Below are 19,430 nucleotides of genomic sequence, written 5' to 3' on the forward strand. Positions count from 1 at the left end.
TTTATGTGTTCGCAAGAATTATGGTAGACAGAAATTGTGACGCATTATAAAACTTTCTATATAGGTGTTTCTATTGGCGGTGTTTTACAATGTTGCCACCTATTTGAATTATTATTATTATTATATAAATATATATATTTTTTTCAATTGAAATAATAATATTTGATACCCGTTCCGAAGGTCTTTTGCACTGAATTCAAACAAAATAACTTTTATTCATTATATACATATCTATAACTTTCTCGGAATGGCTTTAGCCGATATTTTGTACATAGAGAGTGTTCTAAATTATAAAACTTGATTCGCAATTAAATTTTATATTCGAAAACATGAGAACAACTAAAAAATGTAAACTTTACAATGAATAACGACACTCTTCTGAATTACCAAAATGTTGCCACCTATTTGAAGTTTTTTAAAACTTAAATCAGATAGTGCAATATGACTGTCCAAACAAGTGCATTTTACGCGACATCTCTATAGGACCGAGATGAGCAATCTATTACACGCGTGTGAGAACTTTATTGAGCTTTCTCATATACAGCGTCCCACATACATTATAAAAGCTCGTTTACACGAAAACAACATTTCACTTGCCCAAACAATATTTTGGTCGAAGTCTGAACCAAAAGGTTGGTTGCTACTGTTTTAATCGCTGAACAGCTGTATATGTGTGAGCGTAGGGGTGTTTTCGTTCCATTTGTTTCCAACTTATGTATTTGGTCTAAAATTATAAGATGATTTTGTTTTATTTGATTGCAAAATAGTATTACTTATCGTATATTTTTACCAAAATAATCAATGTTCTTTAAGTGCTGGATTCACTGGGCAATTCCTGGCATAAAGGTTCGACGCCTGTTTGTGGAGTTCACTGAGGATCTGCTTGTGTTTTTTGGCTTCATACGGCTGAGTTCTCAGGTGCCGTATTTCCTCATAATGCTTACGGAGATGACTCCTTAAGCCCCTAGGCGGTGTTGGCTCATCAATTAGATACCTGTTGGGATGGCCAGGTTTCTGGGTATTCAACAGGAACTGTTTGGTTAGCATCTCATTTCTCTCTCTTATGGGGAGTATTCGCGCCTCATTATGTAGATGGTGCTCTGGGGACATAAGAAGACAGCCCGTTGCGATTCTGAGAGCAGTATTTTGGCAGGCCTGTAGCTTCTTCCAGTGAGTAGTTTTAAGGCTTGGCGACCATATAGGGGACGCGTAGCATTCAATCGGCTGGCCAATTGCTTTGTAATGCCAAAATAATATTTTTTTGAATGCTATTGTGTTCCTCAATATCTATAGTTATATTTAAAAACCCAAAGCTTTTTGGTATTAGACATTCTAAGCTTTTTCGGGTGTACCGAAGGTTTTACCACATTCGCATGCAATAGAAAAAATTTTGGATAGGGTGCCACCTAGGGTTGCCAGCTAATTTTATTATACTCATTTCTTTTCAGTACTACATATGACGAGCACAGCTTAACAAATAATTTTGATTATATATTGTATAAAGTTAATTCGCTACATACAAGGCTTTTTTCACTTACAGCAGCGAACAGAAAAATAGCTGTGACAATTTTTTTTTAAACTGGCAAATGAAATTCTTTTATTTTCGATAAAAGAAGGCTTCCATGAATTTTTTAACTAAAAACCATGCCAACCAATCTCGAAGACGTTTTCGGAAAAATTCAAAAAAACTTTTATGAAAATTTCTTACTTTTTATTTGAAGATCTCTGAATTTTTTTATATAATGCCCAATAAAATTTAGTCTAACAAAGTACAAGTTCTTTCAAAATTTTTATTGATTTTTGACACACATATGTACTTTCCCGAAGGGGAGTTTAAATTTTTTTTCCATATAATTTTTTTTTATAAGGTTGCCACCTGTTTGAAATTAAAAATATATAAAATATAGGTATCAAATGGACGGTGTTTTCAACAGTTTTCCAATAAAAATATTTCTGAATATGGTTGCCACGTAACTTTTACTTCTGACCAGACCAACTTAAATTTTAAAAATAATTTCGGAATAATATTTTTCGAACACTTTTCAGATTGACATCCGCATTAAAAAATTGTATTGAAAGTATTACATCAATGCAATACTTATTTAGTGGCTTTTAATTGTTCTCAATAACCCTGTATATTATGTATCCACATTAGGAATGCCAATTTTCTCGATTTTTATAATCCCGGGATTTTCGGTATATCGGTATTGCAGTCCCGGGATTCCGGGTTTAGTCCCGAAATTTAGCTGTTCTTTATTTTCTCATATTAACTTTAAAAAGGTGAATTAAGACTGCTTATGAAACTCCCCAGCTGCAGAATAGGTAATAAATAACAAGATTTTTAAAATAATTGTTTTTGTTTTATCGGCCTATTGATGAATTATTCCATGTTTTTATGATAGTTATTGTTTTTTTTTTAATTTTCTATAGTTGAAAAATTTGTTTTTTAATTTGGAATAGATATTTTCTATTATCTCGAATCCGAACCTGGGATTTTTAAAATATTTAATACGAATTCATTGAATTATTGTAAATTTTGAAAAAAGAATAATGCATTAAGTAATAATAATACTAAAAGCTAGAAAATAAGTAGGTACGCCCTAGGTACTAGTCATCACACTCCTCATCAATCTAGGGCGTTGATCAGACAATTAAATAAAAGCGTTGGGCGCGTGGTCTTATATATGCTATCAATAGAAATTTGACGCGTCCAACGCTTTTAATTGTCTGATCAACGCCCTAGATTGATGAGGAGTGTGATGATTAGTACCTAGGACCTACCTAATTATTTTCTAGCTTTTAGTATTATTATTTTTAGTTGCAGTTTTTTTGACAGATAGCTCATAGAAAATTATGTCAAAAAGCTGCAACTAAATTTAAAATCTATTTTATTTTGACTATGACTATGCGCCATAGAGTTTAAAACTGCATGTACGCGGAGTCGCGAAAACTCTTCAAAGCTCAAAAAAATTGCATAAAACATTTCATTCAGAATTTTCAGGAGGTTTCAAGTATGCTGGTCCTCTGAACCTCAAACTCCTGAAAATTCTAGATAGCGAGATTTTCGGGATTTTAAAGCGGCCCGAATCCCGGGATTGACATCCCCAATTCACATATATTTCTCTGAATGCATACATGTAAATTTAACTTACCGCCACACAGAATCCTCTTCGCGAAAAGTGCTGCGGATGTAGGCACATTCTTTGTTAACTACAGCTCGTTCCTCTGCCGCTGTCCTGGCGGCGCGTATTTGCCGTATGAGATCGCGCAGACGTGTGGGTGTCGGCATTCTTACTGCATTTGTGCATACGATAAAAGTAAAAAAATAAAAAAAAAAAAACAAAAATAAAAAATTTACCTTAAATAATATGTGTAAAAAGAATTCAAAAAAAGTCGTTCAATGTTCAACAAATACTTTCCAACTGTAGACCATTGAGTCCCTGTATTGTCGTTGTTGTCATATCTATTTGTGGGCGGTTAAGTACGAGTAGGTGGTAAATAGCGAGATCTAGTTATCAGGTCTTTCTTGGCCTCATTTGTATGCTCATATGCATTAATTTGTCTATTGTATGTTTGTGTGCATTGTAATATGTGGCTGTGGATGCGCCTTAAGTACGCTTCAGTCGGGTGGTAATGATTTATGAAATTCGCTTAACGTCTGAGAATGTGTTAATTGAAAACATTGTTGAAATTTCTATGCTATTTAAGATGTCATTCAATTAGATTTATATATAGACAAACATACAAATATAAATATACTGCAAAGTACATACATACATATTTGCATATGCCTTTTTGAAGAATCCAAGAAGTAGAAATATTGCATTGAGCACGAGGGTTAACGTGTATTTAGCACAAAAGCTTTATATACATACAATCTGAGCTTAATGGTGTGCCTTAATCAACCTGCATACATGTTAGCAAAGAGTTTGCAGCTTGTTTCTATCTTGACAGAGGTATATCCTCAAAATGTAACTGATCTTAACCCATTCACCCCTGAGTTTTTTTCGAAATCGGGCGGTGTTTTCATCACTACGACAGCTAATCCTGTAATATGACTAAAATATAAGATGTTTGGCATACCTGAATCCTTACCGTTATCCTGGGATATATAATCCCAATAACATTTATTAACATTTATGGGTGGGACGAATAAGTCCCAATAATACCAAAAGGGCCAAAATTTTTTACACATCTAAAGGTATAAACCAGTATTGGGATATTATTATCCCACACAAATGCATTATTGGGTTTATATGTCCCAATGCAGTTATAAATATAAAAAACTTACTTTTTTTATTATAATTTCTTTCCAATTTCGAAGGAATAATATTTATTCATACCTAAACTTTACAGCAAGCGGTATATTACGAATAAAAACGGTACCAGATAGACGTTTCACACTGAAATACAACGCGTTACTGATGAAATTTCCCGACATGTCTGTGCAAAATATTGCGTAACGGGAAATTTGATGTCAATAATGACGGAATGCGGTTACTGATCATCAAAGAAGGCTACAAGGTTTTTTTGGGCTTATTTCAATGCGTAATTGGATAAAAATTAAAAGTTATACACATATTTGAAGTTTGCTGGGACGTATTGTCCCAGTAGGGGCGAAAGGGTTAAGTTTGTCTAAATACATTAAAATATTTCCCAGTCGGACAAGTTTGCTGACAGCGTTTCAATGCCACGCCCACATTAGGAAATGTTTAAATTCGCTATATCTTCACAATTATTTGAAGGAGGTATCAAATATTTGGTATAGGGATTTTTGATCTGCAGCGGATAGTAGGAGTTTGAGTAAGAGTGGGAGGGTGAGAAGTAGGGCAAGAAACAAAGAGGGAATAACGGATGGACGGTAATAGAAAATGAAACGACTCAAGTATTTAAGAAAAAAAATGAGAAATTATTCCATCTACTCGATTTTTTGGAAAGAAACCAGGGGCCAGTTTCACAAAGAACAAGTCTTAGAATGCAAGTGAATTTGTACTGAGAAATTTGTTTCTGATGCAAAACATTAAGTTTTGTGAAAAGGGCCTAGAGCGGTCTTGATTCTAGAGGCCAGCAAAAGTCTTTCATTGCTTGGTTTAAATTTTTTCGAAGGATTACTAGACGTCCATATACGAAGTAGGTTGTATGCCTAGAGATGCTTACACCCCAACATGCTTATATCCACGTTCGCTCAACGGAGACAGCTAAATGAAATTGTCAATGGGGAAAAACAGTTTGCTTTGGCTGCATTCTTGAACATTGAAGGAGCTTTAGGGTGAAAATCCAAATTTTAGTTTGTCTCTTCTTATTGATCAGGGTATTTTTATCAAGGAAGCGGCATCCTAGGCTACTAATGGGCTTCCGAGAGTTGCGTGTTTGAAATGAGCGTTCATACATATTGGTACTTGCTCAATGTTAATCACTCCTATATTACAACAAAAAATGGAATAGATACAGTGACAGTCTTAGATAAAAACTATAGGACCTCTAGGATTGATAAGAGGGCTGGAAAGATCAGGGGCCCACTCAGGGATTTGAATGGCGTGTGCCCTGTCTTGGGAGGCCACTTAAATACGCAACCTCGAACATTCGAGGGCCCTAAGAAGCTATCAAGGACCATTATCATATTTGTAACACTCTCTAGACCTTTGGAGAGTGCTTTTGCGGTTAAAACAACAACAACAAATAGTACCGTTTGGTTGGTAACCTTTTTTCCGATAGCCAAGTGGCAGTTCGACCCCGCGGGTCTGCGGCTAATATCAAGTCTAATTGGTAAGTATAGGGAGTGGGCTATAAGTCTGGTGGTTCGACAGAGCGTTTTTTTGCTTTGAGAAAAATGAGACTCATGATTAGGGTGGAGGGTAGCTGCGAACTTCCAAGGGCGGAAGAAACGGTGGAGCATTTACTGTGCGATTGTTCAGCTCATTGGCGAAGTAAAATAAAGTTTCACGGAAAACCCTTTTTTGTTAGTCTCCTAGAAGTATGGGATGTTATAGTTTCTGAATTATTGAAACGGAACGTGATGGGTATGGGAACGGGACTCTTAAGAGCCATGTTAATGTTAATTCACGAGCTTTGGTATTAAAACGACGCATTGGCGCTAAATGGAGATAGACGTGCCTCGCCACTTCAACAAACCAACCAGCTCCTTGTTTTCTTAAAAAAATATTATATACTTAGTCCGAGCACCCTGTAACCCTTAACGAATATAGCACCTCAGTTTTTATTGTTAGTATTGTGACGAATATCAGCATCACGCAACAACAAAAACATGAAGCAGCCACTCTTATGTACAAGGCAACCAAGAGATACCTCACACACACAGATGTAGTCATCAGCCGAAGTAGTTACTCACACATACACACGCATATGGCTATGGGAGAGTCGTGGACTACACATATACATGTATAAAGCTGGTAACTAACCAAGCATGAGCTACAACTGTTCGCGAAATTAGTAGACCTTGGGAGGAATGGGTCAACGAGGAAACCGAGAGTATAAAAGCAGCTCAAGCTGAGTAATAACTAATCAGTTTTGATTAAAACATGCTGTTGGTTGTGAAGTATAATTGTGAAGTACTACTCCCAAAGTAATCTAAATAAAGACCAGTTTGCAATACTTAATATTGGAGTGATTTATTCAACAGTTTGCCAATTCGAACGTTGCAGAAGGTTTCAAATAAGCGGAATTCCCCAAAATACGTTACAGTATAAATAACTCAGATACATGAAACATACTAGAATTCTGATCGGGAAGTGACTTTCTCGCTACAACAACAACAATATAGACAAATCTTGGTTTGGTACATATCCATGCCTTACTAGTACATATCCATGTTTTATGATGGGTACTGAAATTACTTAAGCTTTGTACATTTTCTTTCGTTTCTTTCATTAGCCTATAAATGCCCAGTTATTCCTAAACGAATGAAGACATATTTCTCAGGGTTGCATTTTAAACTCTAAGTTATGGAAAATTCCTAACCTTTTCCCGGTACAAAAATCCGATGTTTAGTTGTTTCTATTTTGCAATAATTTGGGAAGTATTTATGCGATTTTTTGTTAACTTTAGTACAAGATCAAAGTTCTGGAAAGACGGGATGGGATGTTCGTGAGTGAATATTTAGTTCTCCCAGATCCCTAAGCACTTCTCCTTTCAACATCACTCAAATATCATACGATATAAGGCCCACCCTAATACACAATTTGCATTCGTTTTTTGTAGTATTGCATAGCACACTATTTGCTCTTTTTGTTAGTGTTATATATTTAGTGTGTTTTTTTCTACACCTACCTCGTTCGACGGCCTCTGTGAATGCTTGGCGTATTGTCGCCATATTAAAGGCTGGATTAAATCTGCAAATGTACAAGAAAATGGAGACAAGCGGAGCAGGCAAGCACCACAAAAAAAAACAAGATTATTATTAATTGTAACATGCAATGATGTGTGTCAAGAGTAGATAAAGAATGATTGATGATTGTTAAAGGGTTTAGTACTTAACTAAATAAATGTAATGATTTTCAAATTAAAATTCAATTCAATTTTAATAAAACGTAAACAACAATAACGAAAAATATGCAAAATAGCTATTTAACACTTGACTTACTACACTAAATGTAAGCTTGTTTTTGATTAGGTTAAGAAAATATATTTCATGCATATTGGAACAACTTTTCTTCATCCATTCATCGGCTTGGAAACCGGTTTCGAGAACGAGAGAACAAAAAAGGGCACTGAAGATAGCACAGCGCTGAAAACGTTTTTTCCAAATCAAATTTTACAAGGAGTGACGGAAAATCGTTCCAATACACAACGGTTAGTAAACTATTATTTTGAAACCGATTATTCTGGAGTAGGGCTGCTTATATCGATGTAATCAGATGCCCGAGTATTTAATCACCTTGGCGAGTAATATCGCAAAAATTAAACTGGTTCAAAGAATTTGATGTACGTTACGTTAGATGGAACTGACCGATCCGTGAGACCTCACATAGACTGAATGAGTCCGTATATGGTGTGACCAGAAGCTTCGATCAACGACGAAACTGAAATACCTATCAAAATTCCACACCTACTTATGTTGTAAAAGAACTCCGTCCTCTTGCAAATAAGTACTAAACGCTTTGTAGGACCTTTGATACTTGCTGCTTCTAAACCTGGCAGCTATGTCACTCTTCACAGCTAAATAGCCAATTAATGGTGACTTATAACCATAAAACCATAACCAGATAAAACAGCTGATCGAACCTACCTTATGGAAATCAATGTAATCGATTAATGGTGCCATACCATAACGCTAACGCCATAACCATACCATAACCAACCAATTGGTTTTTAGGTTTTCGCCATATCCATAACCTTAAAATATTTAAAATGGTGAATTTAATAACTTTTTGCAGATTTTATTCATTGTTTTGGATACGTTTTGACTAAGAGACTTATTTTTTGTGCAATATTTTTGTAATTTTTTGCGTTTTCTTCATTTTTATGAAATTTTCACGATTTTTAGGTTAAGGCACCATTAATCGATCACATTGGAGATGGATATGGATATGGGTATGGTTACGACTATGGCGTTAGGGTTAAGGAAGTTTAATTTGGCCTTAAAGTTTTAGCCTGGCGAGTGCAGAACAGGAGCACATTACGTGCTTGATCGCTTGCTCCTGCAACTGGCACTTCCTTATTTAAAAGACTGTGCCGCCAGAAGGCATTGTCCAGTCAGAATGCCCACCGAAAGTTATCGATATGGTACCAAAGGGTATTGATTTGTTATCAAAAAGTTATTGATTTATTATCGATTATTTATTTTAAAGTTACAAATTTTTTCGACGAGATATGGATTTGATATTGAAAAGTTATCGATTTATTATCGAATATTCACCGTAAACTTATCGATATTTTACAAAAAAAATTTACAAGTAATAGATTTGCTATTCAAAAAGTTATATGTTGTCGAAAAAGCTATAGAAAAGGTTATCGACATTTTATCGAAAAGGTATCGATTATTTACCGAAAAAGTATAGATATGGTATCAAAAAGTTATGACAAATTAATTATTTTGTGATCAAAGAGTTGCCGTTGTTTTCGATATGTTATCGGAAAAGTTATCGATTTGTTATCGAAATTTTATCGATTTGCTATCGACTTGTTATAAAAAGGCATCGATTTTTTATCTGAGTGTTACCAATTTGTTATGGGCGTGCTCCGATTTATTTTGAAGACTCGTCAGTTTGTTATGAAACTGATACCGATAAAACTTCACTATTAAATCGATTACACATCTGTAACCCGGCGTTTAAAAGCCGATAACTAACCGATAACTAGACCATCATAATTCGCTGTCGTTATTAAGGCGATAATAAAACAATAACTTGTTTTTTGTTACAGATAAGAAACTAACGAAGCTGTTCTTAAAAGGTCGGAATCATTTGCTTCTGTTAAAGTTGCCTCAATTTTAGTTTAACTTCACCTCCTTGGAAAATTCTAGTTAACTTAAAAACATCAGTTTCCGAGAGGTACACCTGTTTGTTTACTCGTAGAACTTCACGAGTACTTGGCACTTATGTCCTTTTTATTTCTCATACAGTTTTCCTACAGGAAAGGATTATGGGGCGTATGAGTAACTTTCCATTAAAGGTTTATGAACTTGAAATAAAATTTCCTACTTCAATTTTAATTGCAACTTTCTTTAAAAAAAATAAAAAACGTGTAGTTGTTTTTAAAAAAGATGTTCCGTTTTTTTTAAGTTTTCGGAATTAACTTCTTGGCGGAAGTTCAAAAACAAAATAAAGTAAATAAAGTCGATGGAAACAAGACCTGCTTTCGAGACACTTTATTGTAAATACAGATGGAAAATCATACAAAAACAAGTAAAAAAGTCTAAGTTCGGGTGAAACCGAATATTACATACTCAGCTGTGCTCTTGACCCACTGTTGTTGTTTGCTTTGTGTGGTTAATAGTGTTATAAGGCTGCACAATAATACATATATGCTTTTATTCTGAACTCATTTTCGTTCAAAAGAAGCAAAAAGGATACAGAGGCTACCACTAACGAACTTTAGCGCGTAAAAATGCAATTTAACAGTTGTAGCTATGAAAAAAATGTTTATGTCACATTTAGTTAGGATAGGATAGGATAGGTTAGGTGGTAGCTGCCCTGATAAGGATAGCTCACTTGGACAACACGAAGGTCCGTTGTGATACCACATACACCAAAAATAACGGTGACCTAGATCCAGCTACTTAGAGAATCGTTGGGTAGCAACGATAAAGCTCCGAATGATACCGATCTCAACTTTGGATATATCCTCGGGAGATCCAAGTGAGTCGCGACCGAAGTACTTTCGCCTAATTCTGGCAAAAGCTGGACAATCAAGCATAAAGTGATTTGGTGATTCCACCTCATCATCCTCCATACAGCTGCAGCAGGATGGAGTTTCCAGTATATTGAGACGTACCGCATGGATACCCATGGGACAGTGCCCTGTCAAAACCCCAATGACCATTGATAGGTGAGCCTTAGTGAACCCGATTATTTCAGCAGACCTCCTGCCATCCACTTTCGGCCAGAAAGATCTTGCTACCCTGCAAGACGTGGTATCCGCCCAACGTTTGCTGAGCTGATTCGAGGCCCAGCTATGGAGGAGCAATCCACAGGTGGCCAGCGGGATCCCGAAGTCCCTACAGCCATCTTCATCCGGTTCAGTTGTACCGATGCGGGCTAAGAGATCCGCTTGACAGTTACCCGGGATATCACTATGGCCCGGGACCCAGATAATCTTAATTGTAAAATAATTCGATGCAATCGCAAGCGAGGTCAGGCACTCCCAGACCACCCTCGATCGCACTGTAGTTGAGCTCAAGGCCTTGATAGCCGATTGGCTATCAGAGTAGATGTTAAATTCCCTAACCGTGGTAGCACTGGATAGCATTCCATCCACCGCATCCTTAATCGCATTTAGTTCAGATTGGGAGATTTTTGTTCAACTTTGGTATTAAAAGTATTTTGGAAAGAATAACAAAAAATGGGAGGGTCACAACCTTTTTAAAAATTTATTTAAGTTTTACTCTTACCTCAACGATACAACTACTGAGGTAGAATATCAGCCAAATGAAGCTAAATACCATATAGTTAGTGCAAACTTTGTTAAGATTAGACCTTTAGGAAAAATGGGCGTGGTCTTTAATCGATTTTGATTATCTTCACTCAGTCTATATAGTATGGCAAGGACGTCTTGTTAAACTTCCATATTTTCTTCTAAATGTGCGTGGTGCCACGCCCATATTCCCTATATTTTTGGAATTTATGTTTTGCGTCATGAAACCAATTCACCTTCCAAATTTCATTAGCTTAACGGTATTTGTTCTTGAATTATCTCGTTTTTTCTATTTTTCTAAATTTTCAATATCGAAAAAGTGGGCGTGGTTATCGTCCAATTTCGCTCATCAATACCAATCTAATCTTGGTCCAGGTGAGCCCGTATACTGTGAAGATATCTCAATATTTTGCTCAAGTTATCGTGTTAACGGACGGACATGGCTTAATCAAATTTTTTTTCGATACTGATGATTTTGACACATGGAAGCCTATATCTATCTCATTCTTTTATACCTGCACAACCAACCGTTATCCAATCAAATTTATAATACCCTGTGTACGAGTACAGCTGGGTATAAAAAAGCAATTAAATAAATGCATTAATCCAAAGTTCAGTTTTTAAAATGTTAGTAGTAGGAAAAGATAGATATTTAAAAGTGCAATAACTATATGCAAAAAAAAAAAAAACAAACAACAAAAATTACCCGTGCTCGGAATTCATTTTGAGCTGTGATTCACTGTTGCAGTTGATATTGTTTAATTGTTGTTTTAGTTTCTGTTTCTGTTTATATTACACTAGGTTATATGTATGTTTGTATGTAGTTGTTATTATTATTATAGCAGCCGTTTTGTTGTTGTTGCTCTTATTAATTATTTTCAGCCATAGGCACGCGCTAAGATCTGTCACTGCTATCCACTCCACAATCTTACTTTTACACACCACACAATACAACTCACCTCTCTAATACTCTGTTGCTCACAGTATCTCTCTTTGCGTGATGCAGAGATAGCGTTTGAGCTTTAATTGAACACACAGGCAAAGTTATTTACAGGCTTTTTTTATTTCAATTGATAATTGATATTCTCACTGTCTATTTCTGTTTTTTTTTATTTTACCATACCTACAAATATCTAGTAAACGTTGTTGCTGTTATTATAGTAGGTTGTCAACTGAATCTCAGTAGCAACTACATACAAACCAATGCGTAAGAACACACCTGGATTGCCAGTGCCACTATTGGAATTTTATTTATTCATATAACACAATAGGAGGGTTGCTGACAAAGAAATAAATCAGAAGTACAGATGTTTGCGTTCAAGCCCATGTAGATGGTATAAAGAGGGACGCCGTAGCTGTTTCCCAAAAAGGAGCCAGTTCCAATTAAATCGAACTGCAATATATCCCGAGCAGTCACTTGTCTCACTTGTTTTTTTCTTTTATATCGTCAGCTGAGTGGAAGATCAGATATAACTGTTTAAATATGGTCGGTCTTTAAATTTGTTCGAAGAACATGCTATTTTAGTTTTTTTAAGCTCCGAATTCATTTAAAAAATTCACATTTTTTTCAAAACCGCTCTCGGTAAAGTGGTAATTTTTGAATTAAATTTCAAAGCCCTAGCTACGTTCCAAGCTTTGTTCATATTGTGACGAATATTCACATCACTAAGTGATACTAGCATCCCTAATCCGATGCTAAGCAGCCACTTATATATGCGTAAACAAATCAATCATCATTTACACATGTACATAGAGGGCAGCAGAGAGATACTCACCATCAGCCGAAGTAGTACTCACATATACACACGCATATGCGAGACTATAAAATATAAATATGGGGTATTCCATCCCATTTCGACCAATTTTGAACCCGACCCCTTTAGAATTGGCTGAAAGTTTTTCTTTTTCTACCTTACGAAAGACGTTTTCCAAGCATGAAGTTCGCGAAGTTACTAGACCTTAGGAGAAATGGATGGACGAGGCAACAGAGTATAAAAGCAGCGAAAGCTGAGTTATCAGTTTTGATTTAAGCACGCTATTGGTTGTGAAGTATAAGTATTATTTTGAAATAGTAGTAGTCTAATAAAAACAATTTTGCATTATTGAATATTGGAGTTATTTATTCGACAATTTAGCGACTCGAACGTTTGCAGAAGGTTGGAAATAAGCGGAATTTCTCTAAATTCGTTACAACATCTTTTAAGAATTTAGCTGAGAAGCTTTTCAAAACAAAAAAAAACTCTCGCTTCCGGGAACCGCCTACGCTTAGAATTTTGTTTCTAATTGAAAATACTGTTTTCTAAAGATTTTTGATGTTTCTCGGACCTTTAACCGAGGGCCTTCAGTGTGGTAGGCGTAGGACGCTACCACCACATCGCGGCGGCCGCATCTGACTCACATACCAAACATTAATTAATGGTTATATCGAAATATAATTCTTAAAACAAACGCGAAACGATCTCACAATAAACGCAAACAGATAACGCAAAACAATCCCAAAAGTTGACTTTGACTGTTAAATCTTTCGGAAAAGGCCTCACCGCATTTCTGACCATGAGACAATCCACATCGAAGTGCCAACAACAAAGCTTTGTAAAATGAGAAGATATGCTACTGTTACATGTTGAGAATACTATAGTGCTGAAAATCTTTTAACTTTGCTACGAACATGCGATTTCAGCTTTATGTCAATTTCCGGAGTAGAAACTAAAACTAAAGCCCTGAACGAAGTTTTAACTGAGGCTATGCAAGCACTGACTTATATAAAGAGGACCCAAATACAGATAAGAAATAAGTGGTACGACCGAGAATTAACAAACCTGCATAAAAGAAAAATAGAATCTTATAAAACTGCTCGAAATACTGAATTTTGGGACGAATATAACGTCATTAAGAAAATATATAAAAGAACCATAATTTATAAAAAAAAAAGAAATACATGGAAGATAGAGTAAATAATAACAATAGCGATATGAAACGTATGTGGAAGTGTCTAAAAGACCTCGTCGAGCTTAATGATGTTAAAAACATATCACTAAAATTGTAATTAATATGATACGGCTAATGCCCTAAATAACTTTTTTATACAAAGTATTGTTGAAATTAATGATAGCATCGAAGAAATTGTAAATGGGGATGAAATAAGCGCAAATCACAGTAATCCATTTGAAACATTTAAATTTACTGACATTGTAGTGGACGATATTATTATTATTACAAAATCACTTAAAAACAAATATGGCGGCGACAAGCTTTTATCGGAGGGTGTCTTTAAAGATGCCATGATATATACTGCTAATTTCTACAAAGATATAATTAACGAGTCCTTAAGCAGCGGTATTGTACCTAGTTACTGGAAAATTTCTGCAATAATACCTGTGGAAAAAGTAAAAAATACAATGAAACCTGAGGAAGTACTTCCAATTAACACGTTACCTACAGATGAAAAGATTATGGAGACAGTGGTGAAGAATCAACTTGTGGCATACTTAGAGAAGCACAATGTGATTATCCCAGAACAATTGGGATTCAGGAAGAGCCATTCTTGTGAAACAGCGTTTAATATGGTAATTGCAGATTGGAAAGAAAACATAGCGGACAAAAAATTTACGGTGTCTGTCTTCTTGGACTTAAAACGGGCGTTTGTTTAAAATTGGTATAAGAGGAAAGGCGTTGGAATGGTTCCAGAGTTATTTGAGGGACAGAAAACAGAGAACGATAATTGGAAAGGAAGTTTCATCAGTGGTGGATGTTAACATTGGTTTACCACAAGGCTCGGTGCTTAAAATACGTATTTTTGCTGATGATGCATTAAGTGAAAAATATGCAGAATGAGCCATGCTGAAAGTACAAGAAGACCTGGATTCGCTATACAAATGGTTATGCCTTAGAAAACTGAACTTAAATGTCGAAAAAACTAAGTTCATGATATTTTGTAAAAACACTAATATCATAGGTAAAAATAGTTTAAATAATAATACGCTGAAGGTAAAAAAACAAATTTGTAGACAAAATTAAGTATTTAGGAGTTTTGATTGATGATAATCTAAATTTTGGAGAGCATATAACTTATCTGGAAAGGAAAATTGCACAGAAAATAGGCTTCACGTATAGAATATGTAAACACATCAGTCAAAGTCATAAAATATTGGTTTATCGTTCAATTATTGAACCACACTTAATTTATTGTCCTACTATTCTGCTATTAAGTAATGATATATATATTAAGAAACTTGAAGTACAGCAAAACAAGGCATGCCATTTATTTAAAATGTACTCCAAGAACGCCAAAAATTGTAGTGCCCAATAGATTAAACTGGCTTAGTATTGAACAGTCAGTCAGTTATTTCACATTGAAATTTTTACACCAACTTAGGTTAGGATTGTTACCGAATTACCTGAGTAGTAAAATACATTATAATCATGAAATGCACAATTATGGAACTAGAAATTGAAATAATATAAGATTGCCTAGAATAAGAACTGAGTTCGCCAAAAGGTCTCTAGAATATTTAGGGTATAAAATGTACAATGAGTTACCTTCTGAGTTAAAAGACTGTGAAAATATTAGTAAGTTCAAAGAAAAACTGTTTTTATATTGTACGTCCCTAAATGTGACATGAGTATTTATGTTAACCTTTTAATTTTAACCTAAACTAGGTCTTAAAGACCGTAATAATAAATAAAAAAAAAAAATTCTGCTTTATCTGGATCGGAAAGAAGATCTTGCTGTGAACGACGACAAAACGAAGTACCGACTCTAACCGAAGGATCGGCGTATTTTGTTTACCGGCTCAAAAACTAAAAGTCTGAGTTATGATAATCTTTAAAGAAATTCTTAGATAGGAAGTCTTAGAAAAAGAAAAAAAAACTTTTGAGTAGGGGCATTCAAACAGTGCAATAGGGAGTTCTCCGCAATTTATTGAGATATTCTTCTCCGAGTCGATTTGTAAATTCAAAACTTCAGCAGCAACCCTCGTACATGTAGGCACATATTGATAGGTAACTGGCATTTAAACTGGAGAGGTAGGAGACTTATTGGATTGACTGGGTGTGTGAGTGCATTCACTTAACTCCATTTCCATGATTCAATTACTTTGTAATCGTGTTGAATATATTGATTACATCGATGAATGTGGTAAGTTTGGAGCTAAGCTTGAACTGCTCAACAATCTGAACTATTATCTTTGGTCAAGTTGTGATTGTTAGTGATGGGGTTACAGACATTTTATGATTAATAAATATGCCGGCATTGATTGTTGCATGTACTATTTAAGGTCCAAGATCATGTATTAATTTGGATGAATACTAGAAAGCCTTGAATGAGAGTTAATGTTGGCGATTAATTTAATTACTTATGGCTATATCGGTATGTACCAGATACTCGAAAAGACCGTTCCTCGTTTCAGGCACAGTAGATATGACCCTAAATGATATATCAACGGGGGTATAATTTTTATTGTTTTTATAACTAGTAGAATGAACTGTTGCCACAACTTTTGGACCGTGTGATAGTTCAGATGCGTTGTAACTTTCTCTAATCATATGATATTAATTTTTAATAACATGAACTGATGATAGGCGAATAAAAATTGTTTGCACAACCTTATTAAGCTTATTTTTATTTTGGCCGAATTTTGTCATCCATTTTACTGAAAACTGTAATTGTTATAGAATTGTCCACTCAAATTTTCTTTTGTACTAACATAAAAAATGTACCCACTTTACCACCAACAACAAAAAGCGTCTACTTCTAGTTGTCATTGTTACCTGAGCAGCAGTTTTTAAAGCACAATTTAATATCTAATGTGTGGGCTGGTGGTAGTTTGCCCCGCACAATGAAGAAACTGGAATGATGGCATACAAATGCTCAGCAAACAGAAAACAACAGCAAAAAAAATGTTCATTAAATCGCTGTTCCTTCCCGAGTTGATTTTTTCCGTTTTGTTTGTATATTTCCTTTTTTTTTCTCATATGGCCAACATTAATGACTACAGACTTGGCCAAAACTAAAAAGACGAAATACACATTACAGCACAAGGCAAATGACAGCTTTGTAAACTGTGGTGGCTTGATAGATATTGACATGGTGAAACTTGCAGTGGGCGAAATGGGAGGAGCACCTAAGCGGTTGTAACCTCGGTGTAGGTAAACCGTAAAGTCCACCGTAAAGTCCCTATCGAATCCGTCTAGGCACAATGACAAAGTTTCCATCGCCTTTGGCGATAAAGTGCTGTCGGATGCGAAAAAATGCGCGAGCGCTTTCTGCCGAAAATATATAGTGCATTCTACGGTCGACAAAGATAGACGGAGGGCCAACAGACACGCACATAAACATAAATTCAGCGCGTCACCAATTACCATCACCGCCAAAGAGGTTGAGGATGCCATCAGTCATGCTAAACCATCCAAAGCAGTGGGCCCAGACGGCATAGCTATGCCGATACTTACTACTAGCCTAGGGAAAGAGGGTTTCAAATATTTAGCAAATGTCTTCAACTTGTCTCTTTCCACCTTTGTCATATCCGGAAAATAGAAAATGACGCGCTACTAAAGCCTGGGAAACCACCTAACATAGGAGAGTCATATCGCCCGATATCTCTCCTATCGCCAGTAGCCAAGACGCTTGAAGCCATTTTGCTCCCCTACTTCAAAGCAAATTTGCAGCTAGCCTGCCTTCAGCATGGCTTCAGAAAACTCCATAGACCACCACCGCGCTAATGCCATCAGCGCCCAGATAAATTGCGGTTTAAATCCAAACCCCCACCATAGAACAGTACCCGTTACGCTAGACCTATCAAAAGCTTTTGATACGGTCAACCATGGCACGTTACTGCAAGACCTGGAAGGGTCTACCCTTCCCCCATGTCTTAAAAGGTGGACCGCAAATTATCTGGGTGGTCGGCAGGCATCGGTGCAATTTAGAAATGAAACATCAAAACCAAGAAGAATTAAACAGGGGGTGCCACAGGGTGGTGTCCTACCCCACTTTTGTTTAATTTCTAATATCTAAGCTACCTCCGCCACCAGAAGGAGTTACTATCGTTTCCTACGCCGATGACTGCACAATAATGGCCACAGGCCCAGGAACAAAGATCGATGAGCTTTGCAACAGAATAAACGGCTACCTCCCTGATCTCTCCAGTTTTTTCGCCTCGCGAAACCTGGCATTATCACCGACTAAATCCTCCGCGACCTTATTTACAACATGGACGTCCCAAATGTCGACCATTTTGTACATCCACGTCGATGGCAATACGCTACCGACTGTCCTACACCCAAAATCTTGGGTGTGACGTTTGATCAGGATCTACATCTTGGTGACCACGCAGCCGCAATTGTCCAGAAAATCCACATCCGTAATAAAATCCTGTTGTTGTTGTAGCGATAAGGTTGCTCCCCGAAGGCTTTGGGGGGGTGTTATCGATGGGATGGTCCTTTGCGGGATACAGATCCGGTCCGCTCCGGTAACGCAGCACCATTAAGGTGCTAGCCCGACCATCTCGGGAACGATTTATATGGCCACATTAAACTTTCAGGCCATCCCTCCCTCCCCACCCCCCAGGTTCCATGAGGAGCTTGGGGTCGTAAGAGCATCATCTGTTAGTGAAATAGGATTCGCCACGGATAGGTGAGGTTGACAATTGGGTTTGGAGAAGCTATATATTACGCTGGCAATCTGAAAGGGTTGCGCTACACAACCCCTTGAATCTGGTATTTTAGTCGCCTCTTACGACAGGCATACCTACCCCTCTGACCCCATAACCCACTGGGGGTGCTTGGCCTGCTTGCGCTGCACAACCCATTGAATCACCTCCTTAGTTGGTAAAACCGGGATTGTTATTGTTGTTAGGGTGGGTTACGAATATTGACTATCCTTTGGCAGATATGGCGCGCCTATACTACACCCTCCTCTTACGAGGCCCACTGCCACGGGAAATCCCTTTTGGTTTACTTGAACCAGCGCGTCTGGGGATTTGTCTTAGGCCCGGTATGAGCGTCATATCTTTGAATACCATTTAACTGCTCCTGGCGGCGCCTACATGTACATATGTACATATATGAGCTCTGTACTCGCCTGTTATCTAGATACGCTCCTGCATTAACTTAATGAGAAAAATTCTTCTTGACTTAGTAGACATTTTTATGAACATTGATAAGATTCTGGGAAGACTGATAACTACAATTAGACAACTATCTCTGTAGCTTCACATATATTTATGCATTATATTTACATAATGCTACCATTAGTTAGGAGGCATATTGAAAACAAGTTAAGTGTTATGTGTCTTTATTTGAATTTAAAAGACAGTCTTGATGCAATAATTGTCTTTCTATGA

At 36.5% G+C, this 19,430-nt stretch overlaps 1 protein-coding gene across 12 annotated transcripts in view; it reads right to left on the bottom strand.

Moving 5' to 3' along the window:
• Positions 1 to 19,430, bottom strand: part of AP-1gamma (adaptor protein complex 1, gamma subunit) — a 54,699-nt gene that overhangs the window by 27,126 nt on the left and 8,143 nt on the right. For 5 of the 12 annotated variants that reach the window (XM_067785437.1, XM_067785430.1, XM_067785432.1 and 2 more), the window contains exons 2-4: positions 11,798 to 12,224; positions 7,288 to 7,349; positions 3,153 to 3,294 (exon numbers count right to left, since the gene is read on the bottom strand). In XM_067785437.1, the coding sequence (XP_067641538.1) occupies positions 3,153 to 3,294; positions 7,288 to 7,349; positions 11,798 to 11,814 (221 nt within the window). In that variant the 5' untranslated portion in view covers positions 11,815 to 12,224. Of the gene's footprint in view, positions 1 to 3,152; positions 3,295 to 7,287; positions 7,350 to 11,797; positions 12,241 to 19,430 lie in introns of those variants that run through there. The other 7 variants (XM_067785429.1, XM_067785428.1, XM_067785440.1 and 4 more) reach the window with 5 other exon arrangements.

This window comes from Eurosta solidaginis, chromosome 4 (genome assembly GCF_040869045.1).
Source record: "Eurosta solidaginis isolate ZX-2024a chromosome 4, ASM4086904v1, whole genome shotgun sequence".
Taxonomy (NCBI): Eukaryota; Metazoa; Arthropoda; class Insecta; order Diptera; family Tephritidae; genus Eurosta; species Eurosta solidaginis.